The sequence below is a fragment of the Geospiza fortis genome, unplaced genomic scaffold (assembly GCF_000277835.1).
Source record: "Geospiza fortis unplaced genomic scaffold, GeoFor_1.0 scaffold163, whole genome shotgun sequence".
Taxonomy (NCBI): Eukaryota; Metazoa; Chordata; class Aves; order Passeriformes; family Thraupidae; genus Geospiza; species Geospiza fortis.
In genome coordinates, this window is record NW_005054401.1 from 206,476 (window position 1) to 231,349 (window position 24,874).

Sequence of the window (24,874 nt, forward strand, 5' to 3'; positions counted from 1 at the left end):
ATTGCCACCAAACAATCCTTAAATTAATCATGTAAAAAGAAAAGACAACTCCAGCCATTTTCAAAATTGCCATAACAAACTTCAGAAGAAAGCAATTTAAAGAGGTACATGCTCCAGTGTTGGTCAGGATAGATGGGGTAAAGCCTCAGACTTTTCTAAAGAAAGTGTCTAAGGAAAAAACAAGTGTTTCAGGAAGTGTTGTACTTACCAGTCAGACCTACTGTAGTCAGAGCAAGCTGCAAAATAATTGGGACTGATGAAATGAATCTCTGTTTCATGATGCCTGCCTCTCCTCAGGAGGAAGTATGAGATCAAGGGCTCACTGAAAAACACGCCATCATGCAACAGTCAGGAACAATGCTCAGCATGTAATATGTATCTCATGACTTGACCGAAGTCCTTTTTGAATTGCAGGTAATTGATTCTTGCTCTCTCTCAAAAAGGTGAGGCAACACCAACAGTTCCACTTCGGAAGCTGAAAACTGGAACCTCAGAGAAGCAGGTAGGCCTTCCTAGAGGTCTCTGAATGATTAGCAGTGCTAGGATTACAATTTCTTAGCATTAACAAATCTTGCATATTTCTTTGGCATCTTGGGATACCAGGTTCTTATCTTAGAGTTCTAACTTCTAGATTAATTGATTAACCTAAGAAAGCAGCCTTTTAACAACAAAAATATACTTTCATCCCTACTGATGCAAAGAAGAGGTCAACATACTTGAACTCTGAAAGTTCTGAAAACAGAAGGCAAATAGAAAAGGTCCAACATTCATTTACAAGTTTATGATTTTGATCCAATCTCAAAACTTCTCTATATTTAGGACTGTCAGTGTTGAATTAAGGATCCCTTGAGCTGAAGAATGTTACAGTCTTTCAGTACATTCAACCAATTGTTTTAACTGTATTTGATTTTTGCAGTAAATTTCAGGTGAAAGACAGATTTGCAAGTGATCACCAGCTGGGACCAAGACCCAGTCACCGCTGTGGGCTCGCACCACTAGATATCCTCAGAATTCAGGTTACAGCTCTGGGTGCTCTGGAGTCCCTGCTGCTGCTGAATCTGTTTGCTTAGCTGAAGAAACGACGTAAGGACTTAAAGTATACCTCCTACTTCTCCCGTCAGTGCACTCCCTGCTTGGAGACGACTGCAGTCAGCTCTTGGATTCTCGGTAGCCAACCTCAGCCTTCGAAACTAAAGAAGAACATTTTACTGCCTCAATAGGGAGTTCCGTATCTCAGCTTTCCACTCCTACCCCTAGCACATTCACAGGTAGATGTATGTTTGCAACCCATTTGGCATAGCACAGCATGAGAACAAGCTGTGTCCTTGGTGAGGAAAAATCCTTTGTGGTTCATCAGATGACTAATTTTTCGGTATGCAATTAATTTTCTACATCAAGAAACTGTAATGCCTCATCATACAAATGTTTTTAAAGCGCGAAGTCAAGTGAAGCATCTGTTAATGCAGATAAGTGTAAAACATGTTTACTGTGGATAACGTGGAAGAGAACAACAGCTGGCTACATTCCCATATGCCACTTCTGAATATCTAGGTGTGTTTCAGGGGTGTAACTGAGCTACAGGCTTGAAAATTGCATCTGGGTTAGTTTTAAACTCACTCAGAGCATTTTGTGCCTATAAAGACAGTGAAGAGAGAACCACTTAAATATAAATTCCAGTTTGGTGTAAACACATGCAGCTTTTATTAGTGTAAACAAATGGCAAGCACAAACATTAGTGTTTAATGTCAGAAATTACCCAAAAATAATTTTATAGCCCCATAAAAACGGGGCTATATAATGAGAAACTCAGATGATTGGGCTCATAAAAGGCACATTTTTCTCAGGTGAAGGTGAAATAATGAAATGACAAACAGTAACTATTTCATGTACATTATTTTATTACTTCTAAAAATAGTTGGAACATTTGCAAAACAATGTACTTTAAAGCTAAGAGTCATATTGATAAAGAACTATTACATGATTTTTTTTTTTACTTTTATGTATGTATCTTTCTATGTGAAGAATTGACAAAAGAGAAACTGATTACACTGGCTGAAAGAACGACCTTTTAAAATACAACAAAAGAGAGGCATCATCAAGAAGGATCTTTACTAGAGTACTTTTCAAGGAAAATGGGATGATTTTGTAAACTGAAGACATAAAGAACCAAATTAATAGTGAGAAGAAGAAATTAATGCATTAAAAATACATTTTTCCTCTGGAGCTTTTGAAAATGAGATGATTGTGAACCACTTCTGTAAGTGGCTGTGCGAAAGAACAAGAGGGATACAGGGAAGGAATATGGATCTATCAGTGTCACAGACTAAGCTCTGTCTACACTTCTGGTAATCTACACTTGGGAAAAAAGAACCAAACAGATTTTAGAACACAGCTATCAACATGACATAGAGACTGTTTCATGATGGTGATTTAAAGAATTGGCTTTGTACTCCATGCAAGTGTATGGTTGTCATCTGCAAACATAAAATGAGATAAGCATCAAAAGAGGGAAAATAAGAATGAGTAAAATAAGAATGTTTCCATGGTCACTTGCTATTCAGTATTTGCAACTCAAATAGGGCTTGGAAGGCTTCTGAAGAGATGTCTTGTTTTTTTGAAAATACTTGCTTAATAAAAAGGTAATACTCGCTTTGTCATAACTGTATCTAAAGTGCATCTTCCCTATATGTAATGTTTTTACAAAAGGGTAATTAGTGTTTTTGAAGATGCTATGAGGTAATGTCTCTCTTTTAGGACTGAATGCATTACTTCATAAGGGATGCAGTGGACATTGATTTGCCACAATGTGATCCAAAATCAAGGGTTGAGTAACTGATAATTAAAAGATTCTATGCCTCCTTTTGAAAGTCTTGACTTAATTCCAACCATGTTATTGCATTCTGACATACTAGCTGAATTTCTGCCTTTTAACACAGCTGTTAGATAGAATTCAACAGCTGTGCATCACATCTCAGAATGCAGTGCTCCTTGATGGAAATGGAAACTATTACTGGTGTTTCAGAATGCACAGATGAATTAGATATTCCTGTAAAATAATTCTGTCCTGGAATTAATAATATAATGAAATTGGAGGTTTGAAAACTGTGCTGACAATGCTACTAAATAAAGATGAAAGCTAGACACCAGAACTTAAATCAGGTTCCATGAAGCAGAGTTGAGAGAAACATCCTCGTTCTAACTGACTTTTAGTTCTTGCATTCTGTCATTTCTTTCTTTCCTGGCTCTGCTGATGGATAAATTTCTTGAGACTGACAGAGAAGTCTTTACTCAGTTCTGCACAGATGGAAAAATTTTCTATCTGCAACGTTTTCAGGCTTGCAGGAACAGTAACAACTGTGTATCAGCCACTGGCAATGACATTATGTGCAACACAGTTTCTGCTTCTGTGGCTAAAGAAATCAAGAGCCAAAAGTACTTTACCAATCTCTACTGAAAAAGTCTGGCATTTCCATTATTCATGATGATAAACAATGTTCATCTTTCATCTTTCTGGGGAAAGACAGTTTAAGGAGCTCTCAAAACACCATAGTTCATTACCATTTGAAAGGCTGAACAACAGCTGTATGAAACAAAATATAAAAAAGGAACCCAATAAAGCAAGAATGTGAGAGTCTGTTAGACCATCTAGAACATTCAGCTGTACTGTGGACATGGCAGGAGTCTGCCCTCCCACACAGACATCACAAATGGTCTGGGATACATGTTCCTAGCCATGGCCAGAACATCATGGCCAGATGTGTTTCTGATTGACAGTGATGGTTGGGATTATACCGCAAATTAAAAGCTGTAGATGTGTAGTGTGACCAGAGCTCTGTTTTCCCTCTCTGAATGAGCCCTAATTGGATGTCTCTGAATCCCTCAGGCACCCAGCATTGCCTTCAGGGTGATGTACAAGCTGCAGAGAAGATAAAGGGCTGAGGCATGTCTATGATCTGAATTTCTTGTGACTGATTCTAGCTGGCAACTTTAGGCACATATGTTCTCTGGTGTACTTTGTGAGGAAGCCTAGTACCTGCTACTGGCTATGAATCTAGATATTCAGTTAATTAATTGGGATTTGGGACTTCATATTTCTGTGTTGCATAAAATGGGACCAGTGGCAAGGACTTCTAGATTTCACCTGAAAAGCCTATATATGGCCTTATAATACATCTTTCCCAAATTCCTCTCATAAGTCACCCCCTAACAACCCTTGGCAGTCCTTCCTTTGATTAGCAGTCAAGATGTGATAATGAACAAAACAAATTGCCTCACCCATGGAGATATGTTTCTCAGTCTGAAAGACTTGAGTCAATTTTGAAAAAGGAAAATCACAAACCCCCAGATTCTTGAAAACAGTTTAGACCCTTACATCTCCATCATAGTATTTACACTTTTAATTCCTATTGATTCTACAGAACTGAGTGTGAAATTTTCTTAAGAACTCTGACTACCTAAACTGACAAAAAAAAAGTCAAGAGAAGAAGAAATTACCATTATCCCTGCTTTGCAGATGGGGAACCAAGGTAAAGAATGCCCAACAGACTTATAGTAGAAGTGTAAGAAAAGCCAAAACCTGATCATTTTCTACCATTTTTTTTTCTTTTTTAAATACCACCTCTACTGCCTTTGTTTTCCCACAAAAACAAAGCTAATGCTTTAGCTAACAGTAGTAATCTTTCTCTACCGGTCTCACATTTCCTGAATATTCAATTTTCTTCCCTGGTTGTTTGTAGGTTTAGCCATAATTTTACAGCAGTCTCTTACAGAAAAGAAAATCGTAAGTTCTAAAGAGTAAAATTTTAGAGACTGAAAGCTAGAACTTACATTAGAACTTGAAATATGATGTGCATTCATCTCTACCAACTATCAAGCCCAACTCCACAATCACTATCTTCTTATAGTAATTTTAGGTATTTTTGATATATAGCCTAGTCATAAAGTATAAAATCGAATTTTCTACCTAGGGGATTCATGTATGTGAGGAAGTTTTTTACGCCTCTCTTTCATCAATATCAGGTTACTTGAAAAGCTGAAAACCAAAAATTCCATGAATAGTATATTTCTGAAAGCATCACTACTTTATTCCTAAAACATAAAGAGAAAAAAGATCACTCTGTATTAGCTGTTGTAGACACTGACACTCTAAGTAAATACACTTAAACATTGAGAATGATAGAGACAGTGGTAAAATACTGTACATACTTTCCTTTATCTATTTCAAACAAAATTTTGTCGCAATGAGCTTTGGATGCAGTTTAAATTTACTCATCGACTATGCTAGGCCACTTGTTTAAAGGCTAATCAACATCTGCCCAGGCCAGGACACGATCAGATAAAAGCTGAGAGGGCTGGGGGAGGAACTTTAGCAGTCTCATCAGTGAAAATCAGGTGCAGGGAACGAGCTACACATGACTACCAAAACACAGTCAGACCACTGTCCTTGTGTATAGCTCACCAAACAAACCTCCTTCCCCACTGACTCATCAACTGAAGGAGGCAGAACACTAGGGACACAGTGGAAGGAAGGTTTTAGGAGAAAAGGAAAGGTTCAAAGTGGACTGGGGAGAGACAAGAATGGGAAATAATAAACAGTTCAGTTCAGTGTAAACCTGTGGCTTGTCAGACTGAAACATTGTGCCTGATCATTGTAATCTACCCCATAATCTCATTATACCCTATTTCTATCTCCTGTCTGGGTGGACTGTTCTGAGTGGTGCCTTTGGATGCCAGTGAACTCTCAACTGGATTAGCCAGTGAAGAAAGAGCTGGATTGCAAACCTCCAGGTTCAAATGCAGATCCCACACAGCTGGGGAGAGCAAGATGATCTGGGACCAGCTACTAGGTCAGCTAAACATCTGCAAGTAGCTACTGGGGCGATCCATTTCTTTATGTGCAAATGCACACACACATATGTAAATCTACACATTAGGGCATTGTTGATGTGTGTGGCCCCCGGTGTGGGTTTTGTGTCCATGTACCCACCCACTGGGAGCAGCTGTTCAGCTTTGCTACAGACACTCCAAATACACTATTTTGTGAAAAAAGAATTTAGATGGGCAACTTACCTGCCAGAGCAATAAAAACTTAGGTAACTAACTTTGAAAACACTAGCTTCATCATTGTTTTTCTAACAAAATCTGTCTGTAAACAATTTGAAACAAAATAGAGTATTTTCTAACTAACAATAAGAATGGCCTGTATCTCACAGAGACCAGGTGGTAAGACATATTACTCAATTACCAGGGTATTCTTTTGTTTGGCTCCATTTCAGTAAAGCTAATGAGAGCAATAACAATAGCATGAAGTTATTTGGCAACTAGACATTGTGCCATTACAGAGGAACAGATTTAATTGAGGGTGATAAACAGGGGTTTTTTATGTGCATATTTAAAAGGGCATCAATAATGTGCAGCTGAATATGGCAGAAATAAACGTGTGCAGTTACTCAACCATGGCATAAGGCGAAACGTAGTTTAAAGACAGAGCTCAATGAATGGTTCCTGCTTTAGAGAGGACAGAAATCTGTTCAAGAGTGTGCATGCTGGGAGGACTGTTTGACTCAAGACTGGCTAAATAGAATCTTCTACTACTTTGTACTACATCAAAACATACAATTTTATCCTTCCAAAAAATTTTATTCTGCTTTCATTACTTCCTTTGTCAGGAAGTGGATTATGAATTAGTGGCGTGTCCCTACATGTGACTGACATAAACTGTGTTTTTTACCAAATTTGCAACAGTGCTACAAGTGCTGGCTTCATCATATCACCAACTGGAAAGGATCATGATAGAGTAAACCTTAACTTTCTGCTGTAACCAGAACAATGTCTCTCATCCAAGTATTTCTACATCAAACAATCATTATTCAAGTCATAGTTATAGTGATAGTCCTGAGAACAGAGACAGAATCCTGCTGTCTTGGGTACTGTATAAAGAAGAGTTCCTGCTCTTAAGAACTAAAAATATAAGTAGCCAATTACTAATACAGCATGGAAAAAAGGGATCTAAAAAGCAGGTCAAACTTGCATATTTTTGGGTTGAGATGAAAGATTATTTTATTGGTAAAATATTAACAAAATATCCCATAAACTGGAAACTACCTATGAACCATCAGTTTTAGAAAATTCATTTTGGAATGTCACAAATTCTTTTTCAACCAAAGTCAATGAGTGAAAATTTTGAAAATTCCAAAATGAAGAAGTTTCATCAAATCACATAAAGCATTTTGTTTTGCAGTTTTCCAGTAGCATATTTTCTGAAATCTAATCAAATATTTGTAGGTTTTCCAATTTTCCAATAAAATCATGGTATGATGAAAAATTCCTGATAATTGTAATTAAACACGGAATTCCAATGAGTAATGCAATAGCATGAAAATCTTGCTATTTTGATATTTCTGAGGGAAAATGCTGGTGTAGAGGTGAGGAGGTTTATTGCAGAGAGACATAAATTATGAAAACTTTAGAGAAAACAAAGGAACAGGACTTTGGCTGTAGTAACGGGAACACAGTAAGGGACACAAGTGTCCATAAGAGAGGTTAGTGGGAATAAGACAATGGGGAATAACACAGAAGTGGGAAAGAAGAAATAATCTGTTGGGACCAGGCAGTAGAAGGTCAGATGAAGCTGTAATTTTGAATGTATTCCACAATCCCTTATGAGTTTCAAAGCTCCATCCACTGGATGCTGACCCCCAACAGTCAGGCTGTGGGGTTGGATGGAGGAGAAGCATCTCCTGTATTCTAGTACCTGCAACCATTAGTGGGGCAATGCTGAAAAAATCTGTGACCATGGCTGTAGAGCAGTCTCTTTATTCACTTGTACTGGGACAGCCCATTCTGGCTGAGTCTGGGTCTGGAGTCTCTCTTCAAAGCTTTATGACTGTGGTAAGACTCTAAAAGAAAGAAGCTGGCTGTTGGGGAGTGAATTTTATTCTTCAATCACGAATATGCATAGCAATAAACAGTATTAACAGTGGGACCAGAAAATAACAATTGTTTTCTGTTTCAGTGTTCTCTTTTTCAGGAGGTCCTCAGTGAGGTTGTAAAAGTAACTGTTTCTTTGTGTTTTTCTGAGACTTATTGTATACTTACTCTTGAATTGTTTAAGTGACTGTATAGTTATTGTGTGAAAGAATACAATTACCAAAAACTACTACTCCAATCAAACTGATAAAAACACTCAATATTCTATTATTTGTGAGCATGAACATTTCTCAAACATATTCCCTAAGCTTCAAACTTGTTGGTAAAAGAGCTTTGTGGTTGCGTGCTAAAGGCCACTACTGATGCCATGTACAGGTAAGTGGCATATTGGTTAACTAAAGGAATGAAAAAATATTATCCTGGTAAATCTAAAACAAATTATTTGAGAGAAATTGCTGACAATAATGGGAACACAACACTAGTACACCTTCAGCCTTCAGTGAAGCTTAAAATAATAATATTTTGGCACTCTTAAAAACATTATACCCCCTTTAATACTGGAATACGTGGATATGCAGAGAGGTATCTTTATCATGCCTAGAACTAATTTTGGTGTAATTTTATGGATCTACTTGGACGCCTAACTCCTGAGTAGAGCTGTGTCTAACACATTTTATAAACAGATTATTCTCTACAGGAGTTGAGATAGATGGCATTTATCTCTAATGTCAGTAGAAAACACACAATGTCCTCATGAGGAGAGTCCTTATACAGAAAGTCAAATGTTCAAGCTACTGTCAACTCTTCTACATGCTAAACCAGTAACAGTATTAATACTGCCCTATCACAACCCTGTTAAGTTCTACGTAGATTGTCATCTTCCAGGAAAAAAAATGTTTAGCAGTGGAAGAATAGTGACATTCCTAAAAGCTGAAATGTGCATTCTGAGGGAATTGAATTCACCCTTTGATCAGGAGAACAAATTTCCCTTACGATTTCTTCATGATGAATCTATAAACTGAGTGAAGTATAGCACTAACCTGCTCTACTCCCCATCTTCAACTCAGGATGCTGAGCTTTGGAGATTCTCAGCTATGGTGAATAGTGGTTTAGATTCTTCCTTTGTTTTGAAGTATAAGGAAGCGACCCTGAGGTTGCAGACTGTGAGATTTTCATGCACTTATTTACAGAATAATGAGTAACACTGCAATCTCTGGAGGTTAAAGGTAAATTCATTAATGAATTCATTCATTAACCAATTCACTCATTAACTCATTTGCTCAGCTCCTTAGGAACTGCAATGACAGCACTGCCTCCTATTGACGAATGATGATATTTGCATTTCTAACCATAAATTTATTAAAATGTGTCAAGAATCTATCTGAAGAAGTTAATTTTGCAAAGAAAGAGGAAGTTTGATGGCACATCAAATGTAAAAATTAGCTTCACAAATAGATCAACTATCTATGGCATATTAGGTTTCAGAGCATGGATAGTGTTTAGATTTAGGTACTAATATGCTTCTCTCTTACCTTTGCTGTATCAGAACTCTGCCCAACTAGATTACAGAGTTCTGTATCAGAACTCTGCCCAACTTAATTAACATTAACTCCTCTCTGGAGTTTGCACCCTTGGTTAAATAATGAAGAAAGAGCTACTTAACCATTTGGAGAAGAAAATATTTCAAGGATAAAAAATATATTCTACACTAGACCAAAATCTATTTTAACACTTGTCTCCAGTATGCTTCTGCTATTTGGTGAAAAAAGAATAACATGAAGAAATTTTGGCAAGGGTGTGTATCAATGCATCAGGCTGCACTTGTTTTTCAGCAAATATTCTTGATTTATTGTGTATTGTACAGCTTCAGTGGCTGTGAAATATTTGCACAAAGTCTCAGATTGGATCTATAGTGTGTACAATAATTATCAAATTTTATAGGCCTCATTACACTGTGTATGACTTAACCTTGGAACACTGGAGTCAGTGCAGGCATCCTCTGCCTTTGAAATGGCATACCTCTTCAAGATTATAAATCCACATTCAACTTAGTGGCCAAAGGGAAGGTGGAAAGGGGGTATTGTGACCCTTTCAGAGTGATCCTTTCAGAGCTAATTGCAAGAAAAACCATCTGATTTTTACCTAAAAGAAACTGAAACCAAAATCAAAACGTTTCAATAACTGCAGGTAGAGAAAGATTAAATTTTTTATGCCCAAGCATCTGAAATGTCAGTTCTGCATCTTTAATCCTATGAAGGCTATCTCACAAAATCATAATGTCCCCTGCCTTCACCCAAATTTGAAGTTAGTAAGTCTGAAAATAGCAATGACATTTATTTTATAAGTATTTAATACCTACAAGGAATCAAAGAAGAGGTATAAGTGTCAGAAAAATTCATGCTTGCCTTCTGTAGTGAGGACTTAATGGTACATTGCAGCAAACTAGGAAATTTTAGTTAGAACTGATATAATTTGAAGCATGGTAATCTAGATCACTAGAAATCAATTATCAGCCTCTGTAATTACCATCAACCCATTTGTTTAATATCCCAACACAATAAACTTTAATTTTTAGGTTTTTTGCAGGCACCCAGTTACCCAATCATATTTCAAATGGTAAAAACACTCATTTTGTGTGTAATCCGCTATATCTCTTCCACAATGCCTGGAATAAAAACCTTATGCTGACATTTATGAAATGGTAGGAGGAAAAATGCTGTAACTGTGGGTATTACTTTAGGTAATAATAGCAAGGCTTTTAAATACTTGCTTGCATAAAGGCTGACCTTTTCCATTGATATAAAAGTAATTTCTGTTGTAACTTGGATCCACCCTTTAGTCATTATTGTTACCTGCATCTTTTCAAGTTATTTTTTCAGTGATGCCTTTATGTTTATATGTCGGAGTCTGCTTGGCTTCATGCCCTAGGTCACAGCATATTTTACATAATTGAAAGAGAAAAATCATGTGAGACTAGCACAGTCATGTTTTAAATTCCTATTTTAATTTAATCTTTGATTTGCCCAACTGACAGTATGTTGAATAGATGATCTGACACTGTTAAAATCCTTGCACCAGACTTTCAAATTAAATTCTGTTTTTTTTTTTTTTTTTTTAAATTTTTATTTTAAACTGGACATGGTAGAAACCTTGAGTCAAAACTGTTCAAGTTTCTATCTTCCTTAAGGTCTGCTTCCACTTGAAATCTGGGCTTCCTGCAGATGGTTATACCTCTGGCAAGGCTGTCAAAAAGCCAGTCTTGGGTGATGAACACCAGCACTCAGAACAAAACAAATGTGAAGCAGCTCAGAGAAGAACTCTGAGATCATCAAATATCACCTGTGACTGATCTCCACCTTGTCAACCAGACCACAGCACAGAGTGCCACATCCAGTCATTTCTTGAGCAACTTCAGCACCTCCCTCAACAGCCTGTTCCAATGCTTGACAGCTCTTCCCATGAATAAATTCTTCCTGATGTCCATCCTCGCCCTCTGCTGGCACAACTTGAGACAATTTCACCTGTCCTGTCACTTGCTGCCTGGGAGGAGAGGCTGACCCTCACCTGGCTACACTCACCTTTTGGGGAGTTGCAGAGAGTGATAAGGCCCTGCTTGAGCCTCCTTTTTTCCAGCATGCACATCCCCAGCTCCCTCAGACACTCCTCACAGGATTTACTCTCTAAACCGTTCACTGGCTCAGTTGCTCCCCTCTGGACTTGAGCTCACAGAAAACATTAAGGCTCTAAGAACCAGCCACAAAAGTGCATAGAAGAGGGAATTTTCCTTGTGCCTTAGAGAGTTTTGTCCCAGGTGTAGCTGAGAGAGAGTAGGGAACTCAGTTTGCAAAGTTGCTCTCTTGATGAAGAACAGATTTTGAGGTTATCTCAAGATGGTCTTTCAAGACACAAATAGTAGTAGAACTTTAAGAGGGCAAATCTGTTGCAGACAATATGGATGGGTAATTGAGGCATTCTGAAATCTTTAGATGTGAACATACATTTTAAAAGTAAGCAGACGAAATGAGTAAAGAAATTTCATCAGGTTGTAAATACCATTTTTCTGCTTTTTAAACTCAGCTTACTTAAGGCTGATTTTTACTTCACTTTCAGGGTCCCATTTGCATTTAAACATTTGCATAGCTATGTTCTATATAGTATGTTGATTGATACAAAAGTTATTAACTGTTCAACAATACAGATCAATTATTCTTCACAGATAAATGTTGCTGAGTAACAAATACAATAAGAATATTTTCAGTTCAACAGCCACCTCTGTGCTGTTCTTAAACTAGTTCAGAAGCCTACAGCCTACCTCAATTCTCTATTCTGGACCACAGTGTGAGCTCCTCTGGACGCACAGACACCCAAAATCATGCAGATTGAGAGTCAACCACAGGCATACAGCTCTGAACACTCAGCACTAACCCCACGTATGGATATGTTGCTGCCTTTTGAGGAAGCTGTAAGCACAGTCAGAATGACATGTTACTCTATCCAGACAAGAGCTACACCCCAGCTTGGAAGGTTAAATAAACATGGCAACACTTAGCTACTGCTCACAGCCCACTTAGTGCTTGATATGAAAAAGAAATCAAGGGGATAGTGCTTTTAATAGAGATTTCTGCAACATTCCTCCTCCAGAGGTGAAAAAGAACAGTGGTTCTGCAAATTGTTGATGCACCCTGGATTTCAAAATCTGCTCCACTATTTCAGTTTCCCACTCTTACTGATCAGCTCTTTAATCACATAAACAAAATTCATTCCTTGAAACATGAAACGGGTGCTTGCAAACACTGATGCATGCATAGATGTATATGAAAGAAAAAGGTCACGGACTCTTTTTTAGGTCTCAAAACTTTTAACTTGAGCAGGAGTCCTTACTTTTTAAACTTGTGTATACCTAGAAGAGTTACACAAGTGTGTGTATAAAACAGTACAGAAAACCAGAAAATCTCCAAGTCAACAAGTGCATAGTAACAATCATACTGCTAAACATAGTATAACCCTTTATTCTTCAGGAACCTGAAGGCTTAGCAGCAGGCTCTCAGAGTCTGTTTTGCTATGGAATTAAATTCACTAGTATACACTTTAACATGAAATCACTTGTATGACACTGAATTAATGCATTTTTGCCACTTAGGGCATTAAATATATACAATAAATTCTTTACTAGAAACTAAAAGGGATGGGAAATAATTTGTTCTTTTAGTACCATGACAGGGCAAATACTACAGATTATGGGGTAAATGCATCAAATGGAGATGTAAACCACCAGCAGAATGCACTGCTGCACCAATAATATCAATAACTATGTTAAAAAGCAGCTGCGGAAACACAGACAGCAAATATTAAAATGAGATGCAATCCTCCTGAAATTGGTAGGAATCTTCATTGCTTCAAACCTTTGAAACTAGAGTCTCAGTTTAGACATGTGTTGCTGCTGCTGCATAAGACCTGGCATTATTTGTAGTTTCCAATGTGGAAGTTCAAGTTTTGGAAGCCAAAACTCCACATAAAAGGAGGGGAAAAAATTAAGAGCAGACCATCATGGTGGACACCAAATCTTCCAGATACCCTTCTAGAGTTTGAGAAGACTGAAGGGTGTATCAGAAAGCTCACATATGTTCTGCTGATGAAGAGGGAGAATTAGAACTCAGCTCCAGGGTTTTACTCCCATCCCTTCCAGTAGCTGAGCTTTGACATCTTGTTCATCTGCAAAATGGGTGAGCATCTCACTGAGATGTGTCTCTTTTTAGCTACACTTACAGTTTCCAAGTTGATTGAAATTAATGTTTCCAAGATACTTTGAGGACTTCAGATTGAAAGGATTATTCAGAGATCAATTATTGGTAGTAGTGATTTTGTTGTAAATAGCTAAAAAACCCAAGCGACAGAAATTTTAGCAAACATTTCAAGGAATCACAGAATGGATGAAGTTAGAAGACCTTTGGAGAATGTCTAGTCCCCTGCAGTGCTCAAAGCAGGGTCAGGCAGAGCAGTTTGCTCACCATCATGTCCAGTGGGGCTTTCTCCAAGGACAGAAATTCCACCATCTCTTTGGACAGACCTTGCCCCTATTTGACTGCCCTCACAGTAGATAAGTTTTTTCTTGTATTTAAGTGCATTTTCCTGTACTACTGTCCATGCTATTTCTTGTCCTTTCCCTGGATGCCAGTGGGAAGAGCCTGGCTTAATCTCTTCACTTCCCCATCCACCTATTGATTAATTTCTCCCAAAAGTTCTGTTTTCCTGGTAGAACAATTCCATCTCTTTATTATCTTAGACAATTTTCTGGACTGTGGTATGCCCATGTTTTTTTTCTACTAGGGAGCTCCAGACAGAACACCAGGTGCTTCAGTCTGAGGCTGTCTAACCCTTCAGGACAACACTTGAAAAATAAAGCTGAAATATACAACTAATTCAATTGAGTGAGAAAGGGAGCGATAATGAGGCCAGCTCTGAGAAGAACTCTGCTTTAGAGCTCTGCAATGCTCATTTTCCACTGGTGTACATGTATAAGAATTGGCACAGAGGATCAGAAAATTCTGGTTCTAATCCTGAATCTCCTATTTTATTTTATATGATCTTTTTCCATTAGTCAAAATCTGATTCCTTTTTTAGAGGAAATCTGCTCCTAACAAAGGCATCAGCCAATGACTGAATTCCTTTACAAACCACTTTATTTTTGACTTTACAGCCAAACCATTAAGTAAGTCACATAAATTCTCAACCTGGGAACAAACTGTCATTCTTCAGAAAGTTCATCTGTTTGTGTTTGGCTAACTGCACGGAAAATAAAAGCTTTGTCATTTCTTGGTATTTTTTTCTCTCCTTCCATTAGTATTCAGGTTGGTAACCCCTAATGAGAGCTACATGCTTGGCATTTCTATTTGAGTGTCATTTTCACAGATTGCAATGAAACTATATCCCAGAACGTCTTAATGATAATGATTTTATAAAAATCCTAGACTGACAGCACACATATTATTGCTGAGGAATATGAGTTTTTGTCCTTTATAGCATCTACAAAATATGCAGGTCTGTCTTTCCTGCAGCTTAAGTTACACAATTATGTTTGACACTAAAATCCAGCCAAGGTTCCTACTTTTATGATCAAAAGAGTACTAGGTTATGACATCTGAGTGGAGCACCTGACTGCAGTGGGTTGGCCCTTTCTGGGTGCCAGGTGCCCACCAAAGCTGCTCTATCGACTGCTTAGGGGAGAGAAAACACAAGGAAAGGCTCCTGGGTCCAGATAAGTCAGGAAGAGATCACTTACCAATTACTCCCACAGGCGAAACAGACTCGACTTTGGGAAATTAGTTTACTATATTACTAATCAATTCAGAGTAAGATAATGAGAAATAAGAGCAAAGCTTAAAGCACTTTCCCCCAGCCCCTCCCTTATATCCAGGTTCAGCTCTACTCTCAATTTGTCTACTCCCTCCCCTCTCTCTTGCCCACCAGAGTAGGTGGATAGGGAGTGGGGGCTGTGGTCAGTTCATCACACAGGAAAGACTCCTCACATTCTTCCCCTTCTCCTATGGGGTCTCTCCCACAGGAAACAGTCCTCCACAAACTTCTCCTACTCAACATGACTGTTTCCCATGGGCTGCAGTTGTTCATGAACTGCTTTAGTTCATGTGGGTCTCCTCCACAGGGTGCAGTCCCTCAGGAACAGGCTGCTCCACTGTGGGCCCACAGAGGGGTCACAGCTCCTGCCAGGAACCTGCTCCAGTGAGGGCTGCTCTCCCCACAGGCCACAGCTCCTGCCAGGGAACCGGCCCCGGTGAGGGCTGCTCTCCCCACAGGCCACAGCTCCTGTCAGGAACCTGCCCCAGTGAGGGCTGCTCTCCCCACAGGCCACAGCTCCTGTCAGGAACCTGCCCCAGTGAGGGCTGCTCCCCCCACCAGGCCACAGCTCCTGCCAGGAACCTGCCCCAGTGAGGGCTGCTCTCCCCACAGGCCACAGCTCCTGCCAGGAACCTGCCCCAGTGAGGGCTGCTCTCCCCACAGGCCACAGCTCCTGTCAGGAACCTGCTCCAGCACGGGCTTCCCATGGGCTCACAGCCTCCTTCAGGCACATCCACCTGCTCTGCTGTGGCTCCTCCAGGGGCTGCAGGTGGATCTCTGCTCCCCCCTGGGCCTGCAGGGGCGCAGCTGCCTCACCAAGGGCTGCACCAGGGGCTGCAGGGGAATCTCTGCTCTGGCTCCTGGAGCAGCTCCTGCCCCTTCTCCTTCACTGACCCTGTGTCTGCAGAGCTGTTCCTCTCACACACTCTCACTCCTCTCTCCCTCTCCCTCACTCCCTGTGTGCAGCAGTTTTCATCCCAAAAGTGCTGCCACTGTCGCTGATGGGCTCAGCCCTGGCCAGTGGTGAGTCCATCTTGGATCTGTCCAGCATTAGCTCTGTTGGACGTGGGAGAACAGAAGGAAATGCAATCCCACCTGCTACAAAAGCCTTCTCACACAAAACCTGCTAGGAGATGTCACCCCCTGCTACGAAACCCTTCTCACACAAAACCAATACACTGACTGAGGACATTGTGAATTGAGGAAATGGGTTTTTTGCCAGCTCTACCATGGCAGCATAGAGGAAGAAAATACTCATCCTGGTTGTTGTAATGATTAATGTACCATCCCTCTTCTCAAGCCAGGAGATGAGGTTTGAATCACAGACAGCTGGTAGGAAACAAAATTGTTTTCAAATAATTCCATTCTACACAGTGGTATTAACCTTTGTTGATGGTGTCAGGGTATGATGAGTGGCTTGGGACATTGCTTACCCCTACACCCTCAGCTGCACTGAATACATCTTGGCCACTGATAACACTTTGTGCTCTTGAATATAGTAAGTATGTAATTTTGTGAGAACAAAAGCTCTCTTAGTTACAATTTTGCAATACTGACTCAACAGAAGTTAAGCTCTGAAATGCGTCAATAACACATGATTAAAGCTGAGACCAGCCTGGAAGAAAAAAACATGTTTTTCCATGCAGTGGAACTAAAAAAGCTTGATTTTCTAAGTTATTTCACCTTGCCCCTTTAACACTAGCTTCCTTCTTCCTGATATCTTCTATTATACCTTCAGGGGACTGAAAGGCTATGGCTGAGCTGGAGATAAACTTATGTCAATAGGTTCTTTCTACACAAGTTGGCTTGAATGGCCAGCATACATATGCTGACAGTCTAACAGGTTTTTGCCAAAAGGAACCTCATGTTAAATAAATTCTGCACAATCTTCCTTTCACATCAGCAGAAATACTAATTAGAGACCTCTGTTCTGTTCATTTGACAATTCTTGAAAAAGAATTATTTGTATTAGCTTTGGGAACTTTATCTACTTTTATAGAAGATTTATAGTAGACAACAGCATAAAAAATATTTAAAGGAATGGGCCTATGGATTGTGAGATCAGTTAACCTCACATCTCTAGTAAACCAATAGCAGTTTCATGTTCCAAATATCCAATAATTATTTTTAAATTTAATTTTATTTTTTATGGTAAGTCTGTAACAGTGACCAGTGTTTCTGTTCACTCTGATCATGCAGTTCTCTTTTTATGGGTTGCCACCCATAAAGAGGGTACAAAGAGGGCTTTTAAAAAACACGTGGACTACAAATTATTGTCTGACTTAGATAAGAATGAACTTGGTTGGTCATCTGCCTAGAAACCAGGAGGCATAAGTTAAATTATCATCTCATTCCAGGAAAATCAGTCCCAAATATCTTATTTCTTATGGAATGCACTAATCTAGGCTAGAACTGTTTTCTAGTAATCTTTTTTTTTCATTCTGGCTGAGAATGCAAGAGTTAAAGTGACAGAAAAAAGTATAACCAGGACAGAGTCTAACTATAGGTTCATGTTTAAGGTACTTGGATGGGAAGGAATGAGGTTTGCTTGATCCTTGCTCAAATTTTCTCCTTATTTTAGTAGTAGCTTAATATAAAATACATGAAGAGATCTGAGGGAAGAAAACACAACACTTTAGAATCATAATGCAAAGCAATATGCAAGATGCACTGGATCTGAATGCAGACATGAAAAATTACTTGCTATTTAATTGGCAGGGTGGTCGAGACTGCTACAGAAGTTAAGGAAGAACATGGAAAATAAAGAGGTTCACATGAGTGATCAGGAACTGTCTTTGGGCCTTGCCTAGCTTGCTCTGCTGGTGACAAATTCCCAAAGAAATGTCAAAGAGACAGGCCAGTAGTTTTGTTTGGACAAAAGTCAGAAGGAAAGGTTTGGAGTTGTAGATTCTTTGGCAGTCACTACAGAGAAGACAGATGGAGTTGTCTATACAGATGAATGCAGAATACAACATGGGGGGAGAATGAAAGAGGATCAAGAAAAGACCTTTGCAGAGAAAGAGGAGAGGACATGCTGTAGCAGAATTGTGGAAGACAAAGGTAAAACTGTCTCCTTTTGTGTGTGTCTGGACATGTGAGCATGCAGAAGAGAAGGGAGGGTGAGAAAAAAAAGACTGTGGTAGGGGAAAAGGGACCAAAGGGACCAAATTAGTTACATTTGTATTTTTTTAGAGAGAAGTCAAATGCTTGGCAATTAATTGATATTTCACAAGTTGCATATTTAACATTGAAAGTTTGCATATAAGGACTTGTGTTGCCACAATTAGCCAACTATTTCTGTTTATCAAATTAGACTTGCAGAAGCATGTATTTGTTTAACTTTCTTTCCAAAAGAAATGACCTAAAAACATGTTCCAAAAATGTTCTTGAAGAGCAATCAATATTGTTTGTCTGAACACAGGTAAAAAAGCCAGAAAAGCTCGGTGACCTTAACTCTAGATTTACAGCAGCTGTTTAATGCGGAATGTGGAAAACCAAGTACGTTTGTTTAGAACTCCATGAAATACTGTGAACATTTGCAGCTGACATGTTTGAGTAAGCAAACCTGCAAGGTTAAGAAGCATGACATCCATATATTCTCCTGCATGTGTTGAATTACACTATGACAGGTAAACCTTGTTGCCAAGACTGAAAAGATCAGCTAAGTACAAGCTACTTATTACTGAGAGCCCTGCGCTAATGAAGGATTAAAAAAGCAGAGATAATTGTGTGGGACATGCACACAGGAATAATTTAATTCTGGAAATGCTGAACACAGAAAAGGACTCTGTTTGTATGGAAGCAGATTGTGAAAAAATGTGCTAAAAATTGAAAACAAAAGCAGAAACACCCAGCAATGCCACCAAAATTTTGTGGGACTTATTAAGGTTTAGCAGAACAGCACAAACCCACAGAATTATAAGAATAATTCAAGCAGGAGGATCTCTAATCCATCCTCTGCTGAAGGCACTTACCCATGAGACCAGAACATGTTGCTCTGGGTTTATCTATTCACAGCAGGAAAATCTCAAAGGATGGATACTGCACTACATCTCTGAGGCAGCATGTTCCACTGCCTGGCTGTCCTTAGGGTGAATGAGCAGTACCTGATACTCCGTGAGAGCCTCTCTTGTTTCAACACATGCCTCTTGTCTGTTGCCTACCTTGTCTGTTGCCTCTGTCTGTGCAGAGCCTGCCCTCATCCTCCCAGTGACTTCCTGCAGTTCCTGACTGGCGTACTGCCATCAAAATGGAGGCCTGTATTTTTCCCTTCTGTTTATAGCTCTACTGTCCCATTGTCACTGTCTGGTTCTAATCCAAACCCTTTACTTTCCTGGAGCACTTTTCTGAATTTTAGGCTGTCTTTCTGATGCAGTAATTGCATATTAATTCTATGGTGTTTGTTGCCCTTTCTCCATCTCAGAAGCGAATGAAAAGTGTGAAATGAAAAGGACAGTTCCTTCAGTCACATTTGAACAATCTAGGAAAAAAAGAAAAAAGCACTTGACCTACATGAATAAAACCTAATATGAATGTCTATATTTCTATAAAAGGATACAAAATTGAAATAGATCATGAAAATGAATTCTAATGAGCCATTGCTGTTTCTTCAAAACAGTCCTAACTTGAAATTATAATTTTGTTTAACTTTTCTGGAATAAGTGTCATTAAATTAAAAAAAATTCACCAGCTTCCATAGAACTGTCAGCTAGGACAGCAAACAGATCTTACCCTCCACCAAAACACTAAAAAAAACAGTTACATGTCAGACAATTACGAAGTCATATATTGGCACTGAATTATTTGCTTTGTTACACTCTGTATTTCAACTTCCCTCTGTTCATATTCGACTTCCTTCTGTCTTTGTATGGATGCAGTTAGAAATCCACTCAGTTGCAAATTAGCTAGGTGGTCTCAGTAGGGAGGAAAGACAGTACCAACAAAGACTGTGAGGCAGCCTGTGGGCTCCCACACAGGGCAAATGGCTGATAATGAAACAGCCTTTAAATCAGGGATTTTGTTACTGGCTCAGCATTACACATTTTGACTGCTGTAATATTATCAGCCTTCCCTAGCTAGTTTGGGATGAACATTCCAAAAACCGCACAAGAGCAAACAGCAAAAAACTACAACAATCCACTGCTAAAACAAAACCTATTCAAATTTTGTGTACAGAAGAAATAGTTCAAGAACATTTTGTGCTTGGGGAAGAAGTAATTCTGAAGTCGCCAAGGCTAGGAAGAGCTTGGCCTGATGCAGCTGCCTGTCATTACAGATGAAAAAGATTAGTACAGGTGGAAATGCATTTTTCTCTGTCATTTTCATGAGAGCTGTGTGTTCCCAGCTATAGTGTATTCCTGTTAATGTCACTGTCTCCTGTTAGAGGAGGTGTCACATGGCCTCCTGACCTGTTAGAAAGAATCTGTTTGCATGTGTAATAACACCACTGAAAAAAACTGTTCAGCTTTTCAGCTACTGAAATGAATGCAGTTATGTCCATAACAAATTATCAGTTCATTATTCTTAGCCCCTAAGGCTGGAGATATCTCCCCAAGGCCCTGTGAAAACATCCATAATTCTCTTCATGGTGGCAAGAGGCAGATCTTACTTCCTCAAGGATGGGTACAATCAAGACTGATATGTAGAGAAAAGACACCACCTTGCCCTTACTCAGCAACAGAAAATACAGCAAGGTTTTGAAATTCTTATATGCTTTCCCACTTTTTTTCCTTTTTTTTTTTTTTTTTGGTTATGCAAGGCATAAGCCTTGCAAGTCCCACTGATGTTGTTTTTGTGTTGCATGGGGAGTGCAATGTCTTCTTCCTCACACAACATGAATATATAAGTACTTTGTGGATACTTGGGAAACACGAAATAATTTCCACTCTGACTCAGAATGCATTCTAGAACATGGGAAAAGTAAGATCTTTATTTTAAAATAAAACTATGCTGTTTATATGCAGTAACTCTGGAAATAGGCTTAGAAACTTTCTAATATTATAATGCAGCAGAGCTCCAGTAGTACCTTTAGTGATTAAACTGATTTGAAGATAAAAATATTAATCTCCCTAGTTTTGTGTATAAACAACTGAAATGAAAACCTGAGTGCCAATTCTTAGAGTGTCTCCTTCATCACAATAAATAGACCAATAAGATCTCCTGGGATTCCTGTCTTGAAATATATACCTTCCCTATTTTTGACTGTCAGTAACTGCATACTTATTCTTTCCATTCTCTGGTTGCATTTTCCTTTGCTATATCTTCTAAAAAGGCACTTATTGCATCAGCTGGTCTAATTTTTCGGATGTTTCCCCTTTATCAGATAAATAAGGAACTTTTTATACAAATAAGTGGAGAAAATGTACATCTCTTTTAGTAAACAGCTGATTTCAACTCCACAGAGGTAATTCCAATACAAAAATAAAAAATGTCAATACAGCTTACTATTTTCCCTGCCAAATTTCACAAAAGCTTCACAGCTTCTCTCACACCTCATCAACTGTACAGAAATTACCGTTATTTCCATCTTCTGGGATAGCACAGTGAGTGAAATACATTGAATACAGCTGAAAAGAAAACTTGGAAGGTTATTTCACCTATCCCAGCTTTTATGGCTATATTTATTTTTTAATTTTAATACTGTATGTATTTTTTCCTGTTTAAAAAAAGAAAGATAAAGTAAAAACATAACCTCTCCTTTAAAAGAAATTTTTACCACCTTTTGCAAGATGATGTACAGTTAGGTTTTTAAGGATCATGCAAGCAGTTTTTGCACATTGTACTATTCTTAAATGAGCTGCTAACAAAAATACTTTTTATAATGTTGCATTTTTACACTTTGTTTTTCAAACTCCAGGTTGAGATGCATTCCTCTAGCTAACATCTTAAAAACCAAGAGGGATCAAGTAGAAAATCACAAACTAAGACAGAGTTTGGAAGAACTTGTAGAAGAAATAACTGTTGATGAAAGTATTCTTGGAAGCCAACAACAGTGACACTGAGTGTTTCACAAAAACCTCTACAAAAGAAATAAACCTGAATATCACAAAACTCAGATTATAAATTTAAGCCTTCACTGCCTGTCCCAGCAAGTAGTAACTTGTCCCTTAAACATTTTTTATGCTGTGGAAAGAAGTGAAAGACAAAGTTTATGTTGATCTAAATGTATTTGATGGAAAGAACAGGAACAATGATCTTGACACAGGATAGTACAAAAGAGCAGAGCCACAGGTTAGGGATGGGGTTTGTGGGTAACTGCAGCAGAGCTGAACAGCCCTCAAGGGTTAGGAAAAGGTGCTTAAATGCTCTTCAAAGAAATGAAGAGCCTGAGTGCACTGACTGCAGAAGAAGAAGAAGCAGAAAAAGAAGCTTTGTTTAAGCAGACTCCATGCAGGAGCTGTTTTCAGTAGCTGGATTTTTCTCTAAGGAAAAGGAGTCTTTATATTTTGAACCATTACTATGTGCATAAATGACAAAATTCCAGGTGTCATTTTTGTAGTTAGAGGGGAGGCATTGCTGAATTTGAACCTTCAAAAGTTTTATGCTTTGCTGTATCCACATGCCCTAGATAAAAGTAAGCACTATTTACTTAAACCATAAGCTGACTACTGACCACACAGACTTCTGTTAATGATTTACACATCCAGGAAAGGAAGCCCTCAGTTATATGTACATCAGCAGCGTAAAGCAAATTCAATAAATTCTGCTGCCATGAGGTAACAAGAAAGTATTTTCTTTCACTCTGTGACTGTAAAGAACCAAAACCCTGTTCAGTCACAAAGCATTTGTCTGCCTGGTCTCAACAATCCTAGCTGCTTTACAGGATAGCAAGCAGCCTTACTCCATCACAGGATAATGTGCATCAAAGAGGTAAGAATGAGAAAAAAACACCAGCTTGTCTTGGTTATCCCAACGCCTTACTGGCTCAAACAGATCATGTAAACAAACACAATTATGAAAGCAAAACAGATCAAATTAAGGAAGCTATGGGAGAAAAAAGCAAGAAAAGACACGTAGAAGGCAGCTGTAGATTAAAAAGTATACTTGACACTAAGAGCTGAGGTTGATGGTAGGCTAAAAAAATGACATGAAAAAGTAAATCTCAGCAGCAGAGAATTATGTGCTGTAGAAGAAAACTTCAGACCTTTGCACAACAGAAGACTGTCACCTAAAGCACAGTACTGAAAAATGTTCTGCATAAAATATTACTTGTAGACGTAATAATTGTTGTTTTTAAATTTTCAAAAGATTTGCTTTAGTTTTTATGCAACCAATATGGGATTAGGTCACAAATGCATTGATCCTTTCAGTTTAATCTATTTTTTCTCAAAAAGTCACTGAAGATTATGCAGAACAATACTGTCTCAGTGCAGGAACTCTTTCAGCTCTGAATCTTGATGTTTGCCAAACAAAAACTTGGTATTTCATATCACATTTCATTTTTATTACCATGACATGTGAAATTTCAAGCATTCTTCTTTCCTACAGAGAGCCGGCACACAGAAAATATGAACAAAAACATGGGCAAGCTGCTAAGAGAAAAAAAAAGGTTACTTTTAAATAAAGGCAGCATCATTAGAGAGAAAGTACTCAAGTCACTGGATGCCTCATCTTCCTAAAATCCTTCCTAAAATACCAGGATCCTGCTAACCATGGTTTTATTTAAAGAGGACTATAAATAAGGGATGAAATAGGACTCAAGCAATATGTGTGTATTGATATGTACATACATATGACATGTATGATTCAAGACATTCCAGGTCATTATTCAAAAAGTTGTATCTTCTATTCTGCTTGAATATGCTCTTATTAATGAGATACTCTTATTAATGAGACTAACAGGAAAAATATGGATCTTATCTAAAATGATTATTATTAAGAGTGCTGTGATGCAAGATCAGGATAGCTGATCTTAGATGAAGATACATTTATTTATATGCTAACACAGAGAGATAGGTGACTGAGCTTCAGCTGAAATAACAGCTACTTCTATAACAACTACTTCATCAAATATAATGATGAAACAAAGAGCTTTTGTTGCCTGAGAAAGCATATCTTATACAGTCCTGAAGAGGAAGAGACATTAATTATGTTTGTTTCCACTTGTCCAAAAATGTTGCAGACTATAGATCTCAAAGATTGATTTCATTCCACTGTGTTACAGGTTGTTCATGTGGGAGGAAAAGCTGCAGCAAGGGAAGGGAACAGAGGCTCAGCAGGTGGGTACAGATTAAATCCCTCCTGCAGCTCCTGCTGTTAATGCTGTCCAGAGGGAAGGGGGTCTCCAGCTTGTGAGGCAGCTGGGGCTGCCAAAGAGAGAGCTGAAGGAGAGTGGTACATGAGGGGAGATTTGTGCTCTATTATTGCTACACTTTTACATATTGTTGGACTTGCTGATGCTGGAGGTCTTTTCCAACCTCAGGGATTCTGTGAATCTATTATACAGGTCCCAGTGCTTGATCTGCAAATCTCAAGGACACAATAAAAAATTACTTTGTGTCAGGAGCACTCCTAAATAATGAATGTATTTTGTAACTGGGAAAAGAGGAGCTATACTGTTGGTATGAACTAGCCATGTTTTCAGCATGCTAAA

General features: G+C 38.6%; 1 protein-coding gene across 1 annotated transcript in view; it reads right to left on the reverse strand.

The window, feature by feature from the left end:
- The window catches only part of PRLR (prolactin receptor), a 148,425-nt gene that overhangs the window by 16,385 nt on the left and 107,166 nt on the right, over window positions 1-24,874 (reverse strand). The window contains exon 5 of the mRNA XM_031061156.1: window positions 209-322. Within this exon, the coding sequence (XP_030917016.1) occupies window positions 209-278 (70 nt within the window). The 5' untranslated portion in view covers window positions 279-322. The remainder of the gene's footprint in view (window positions 1-208; window positions 323-24,874) is intronic.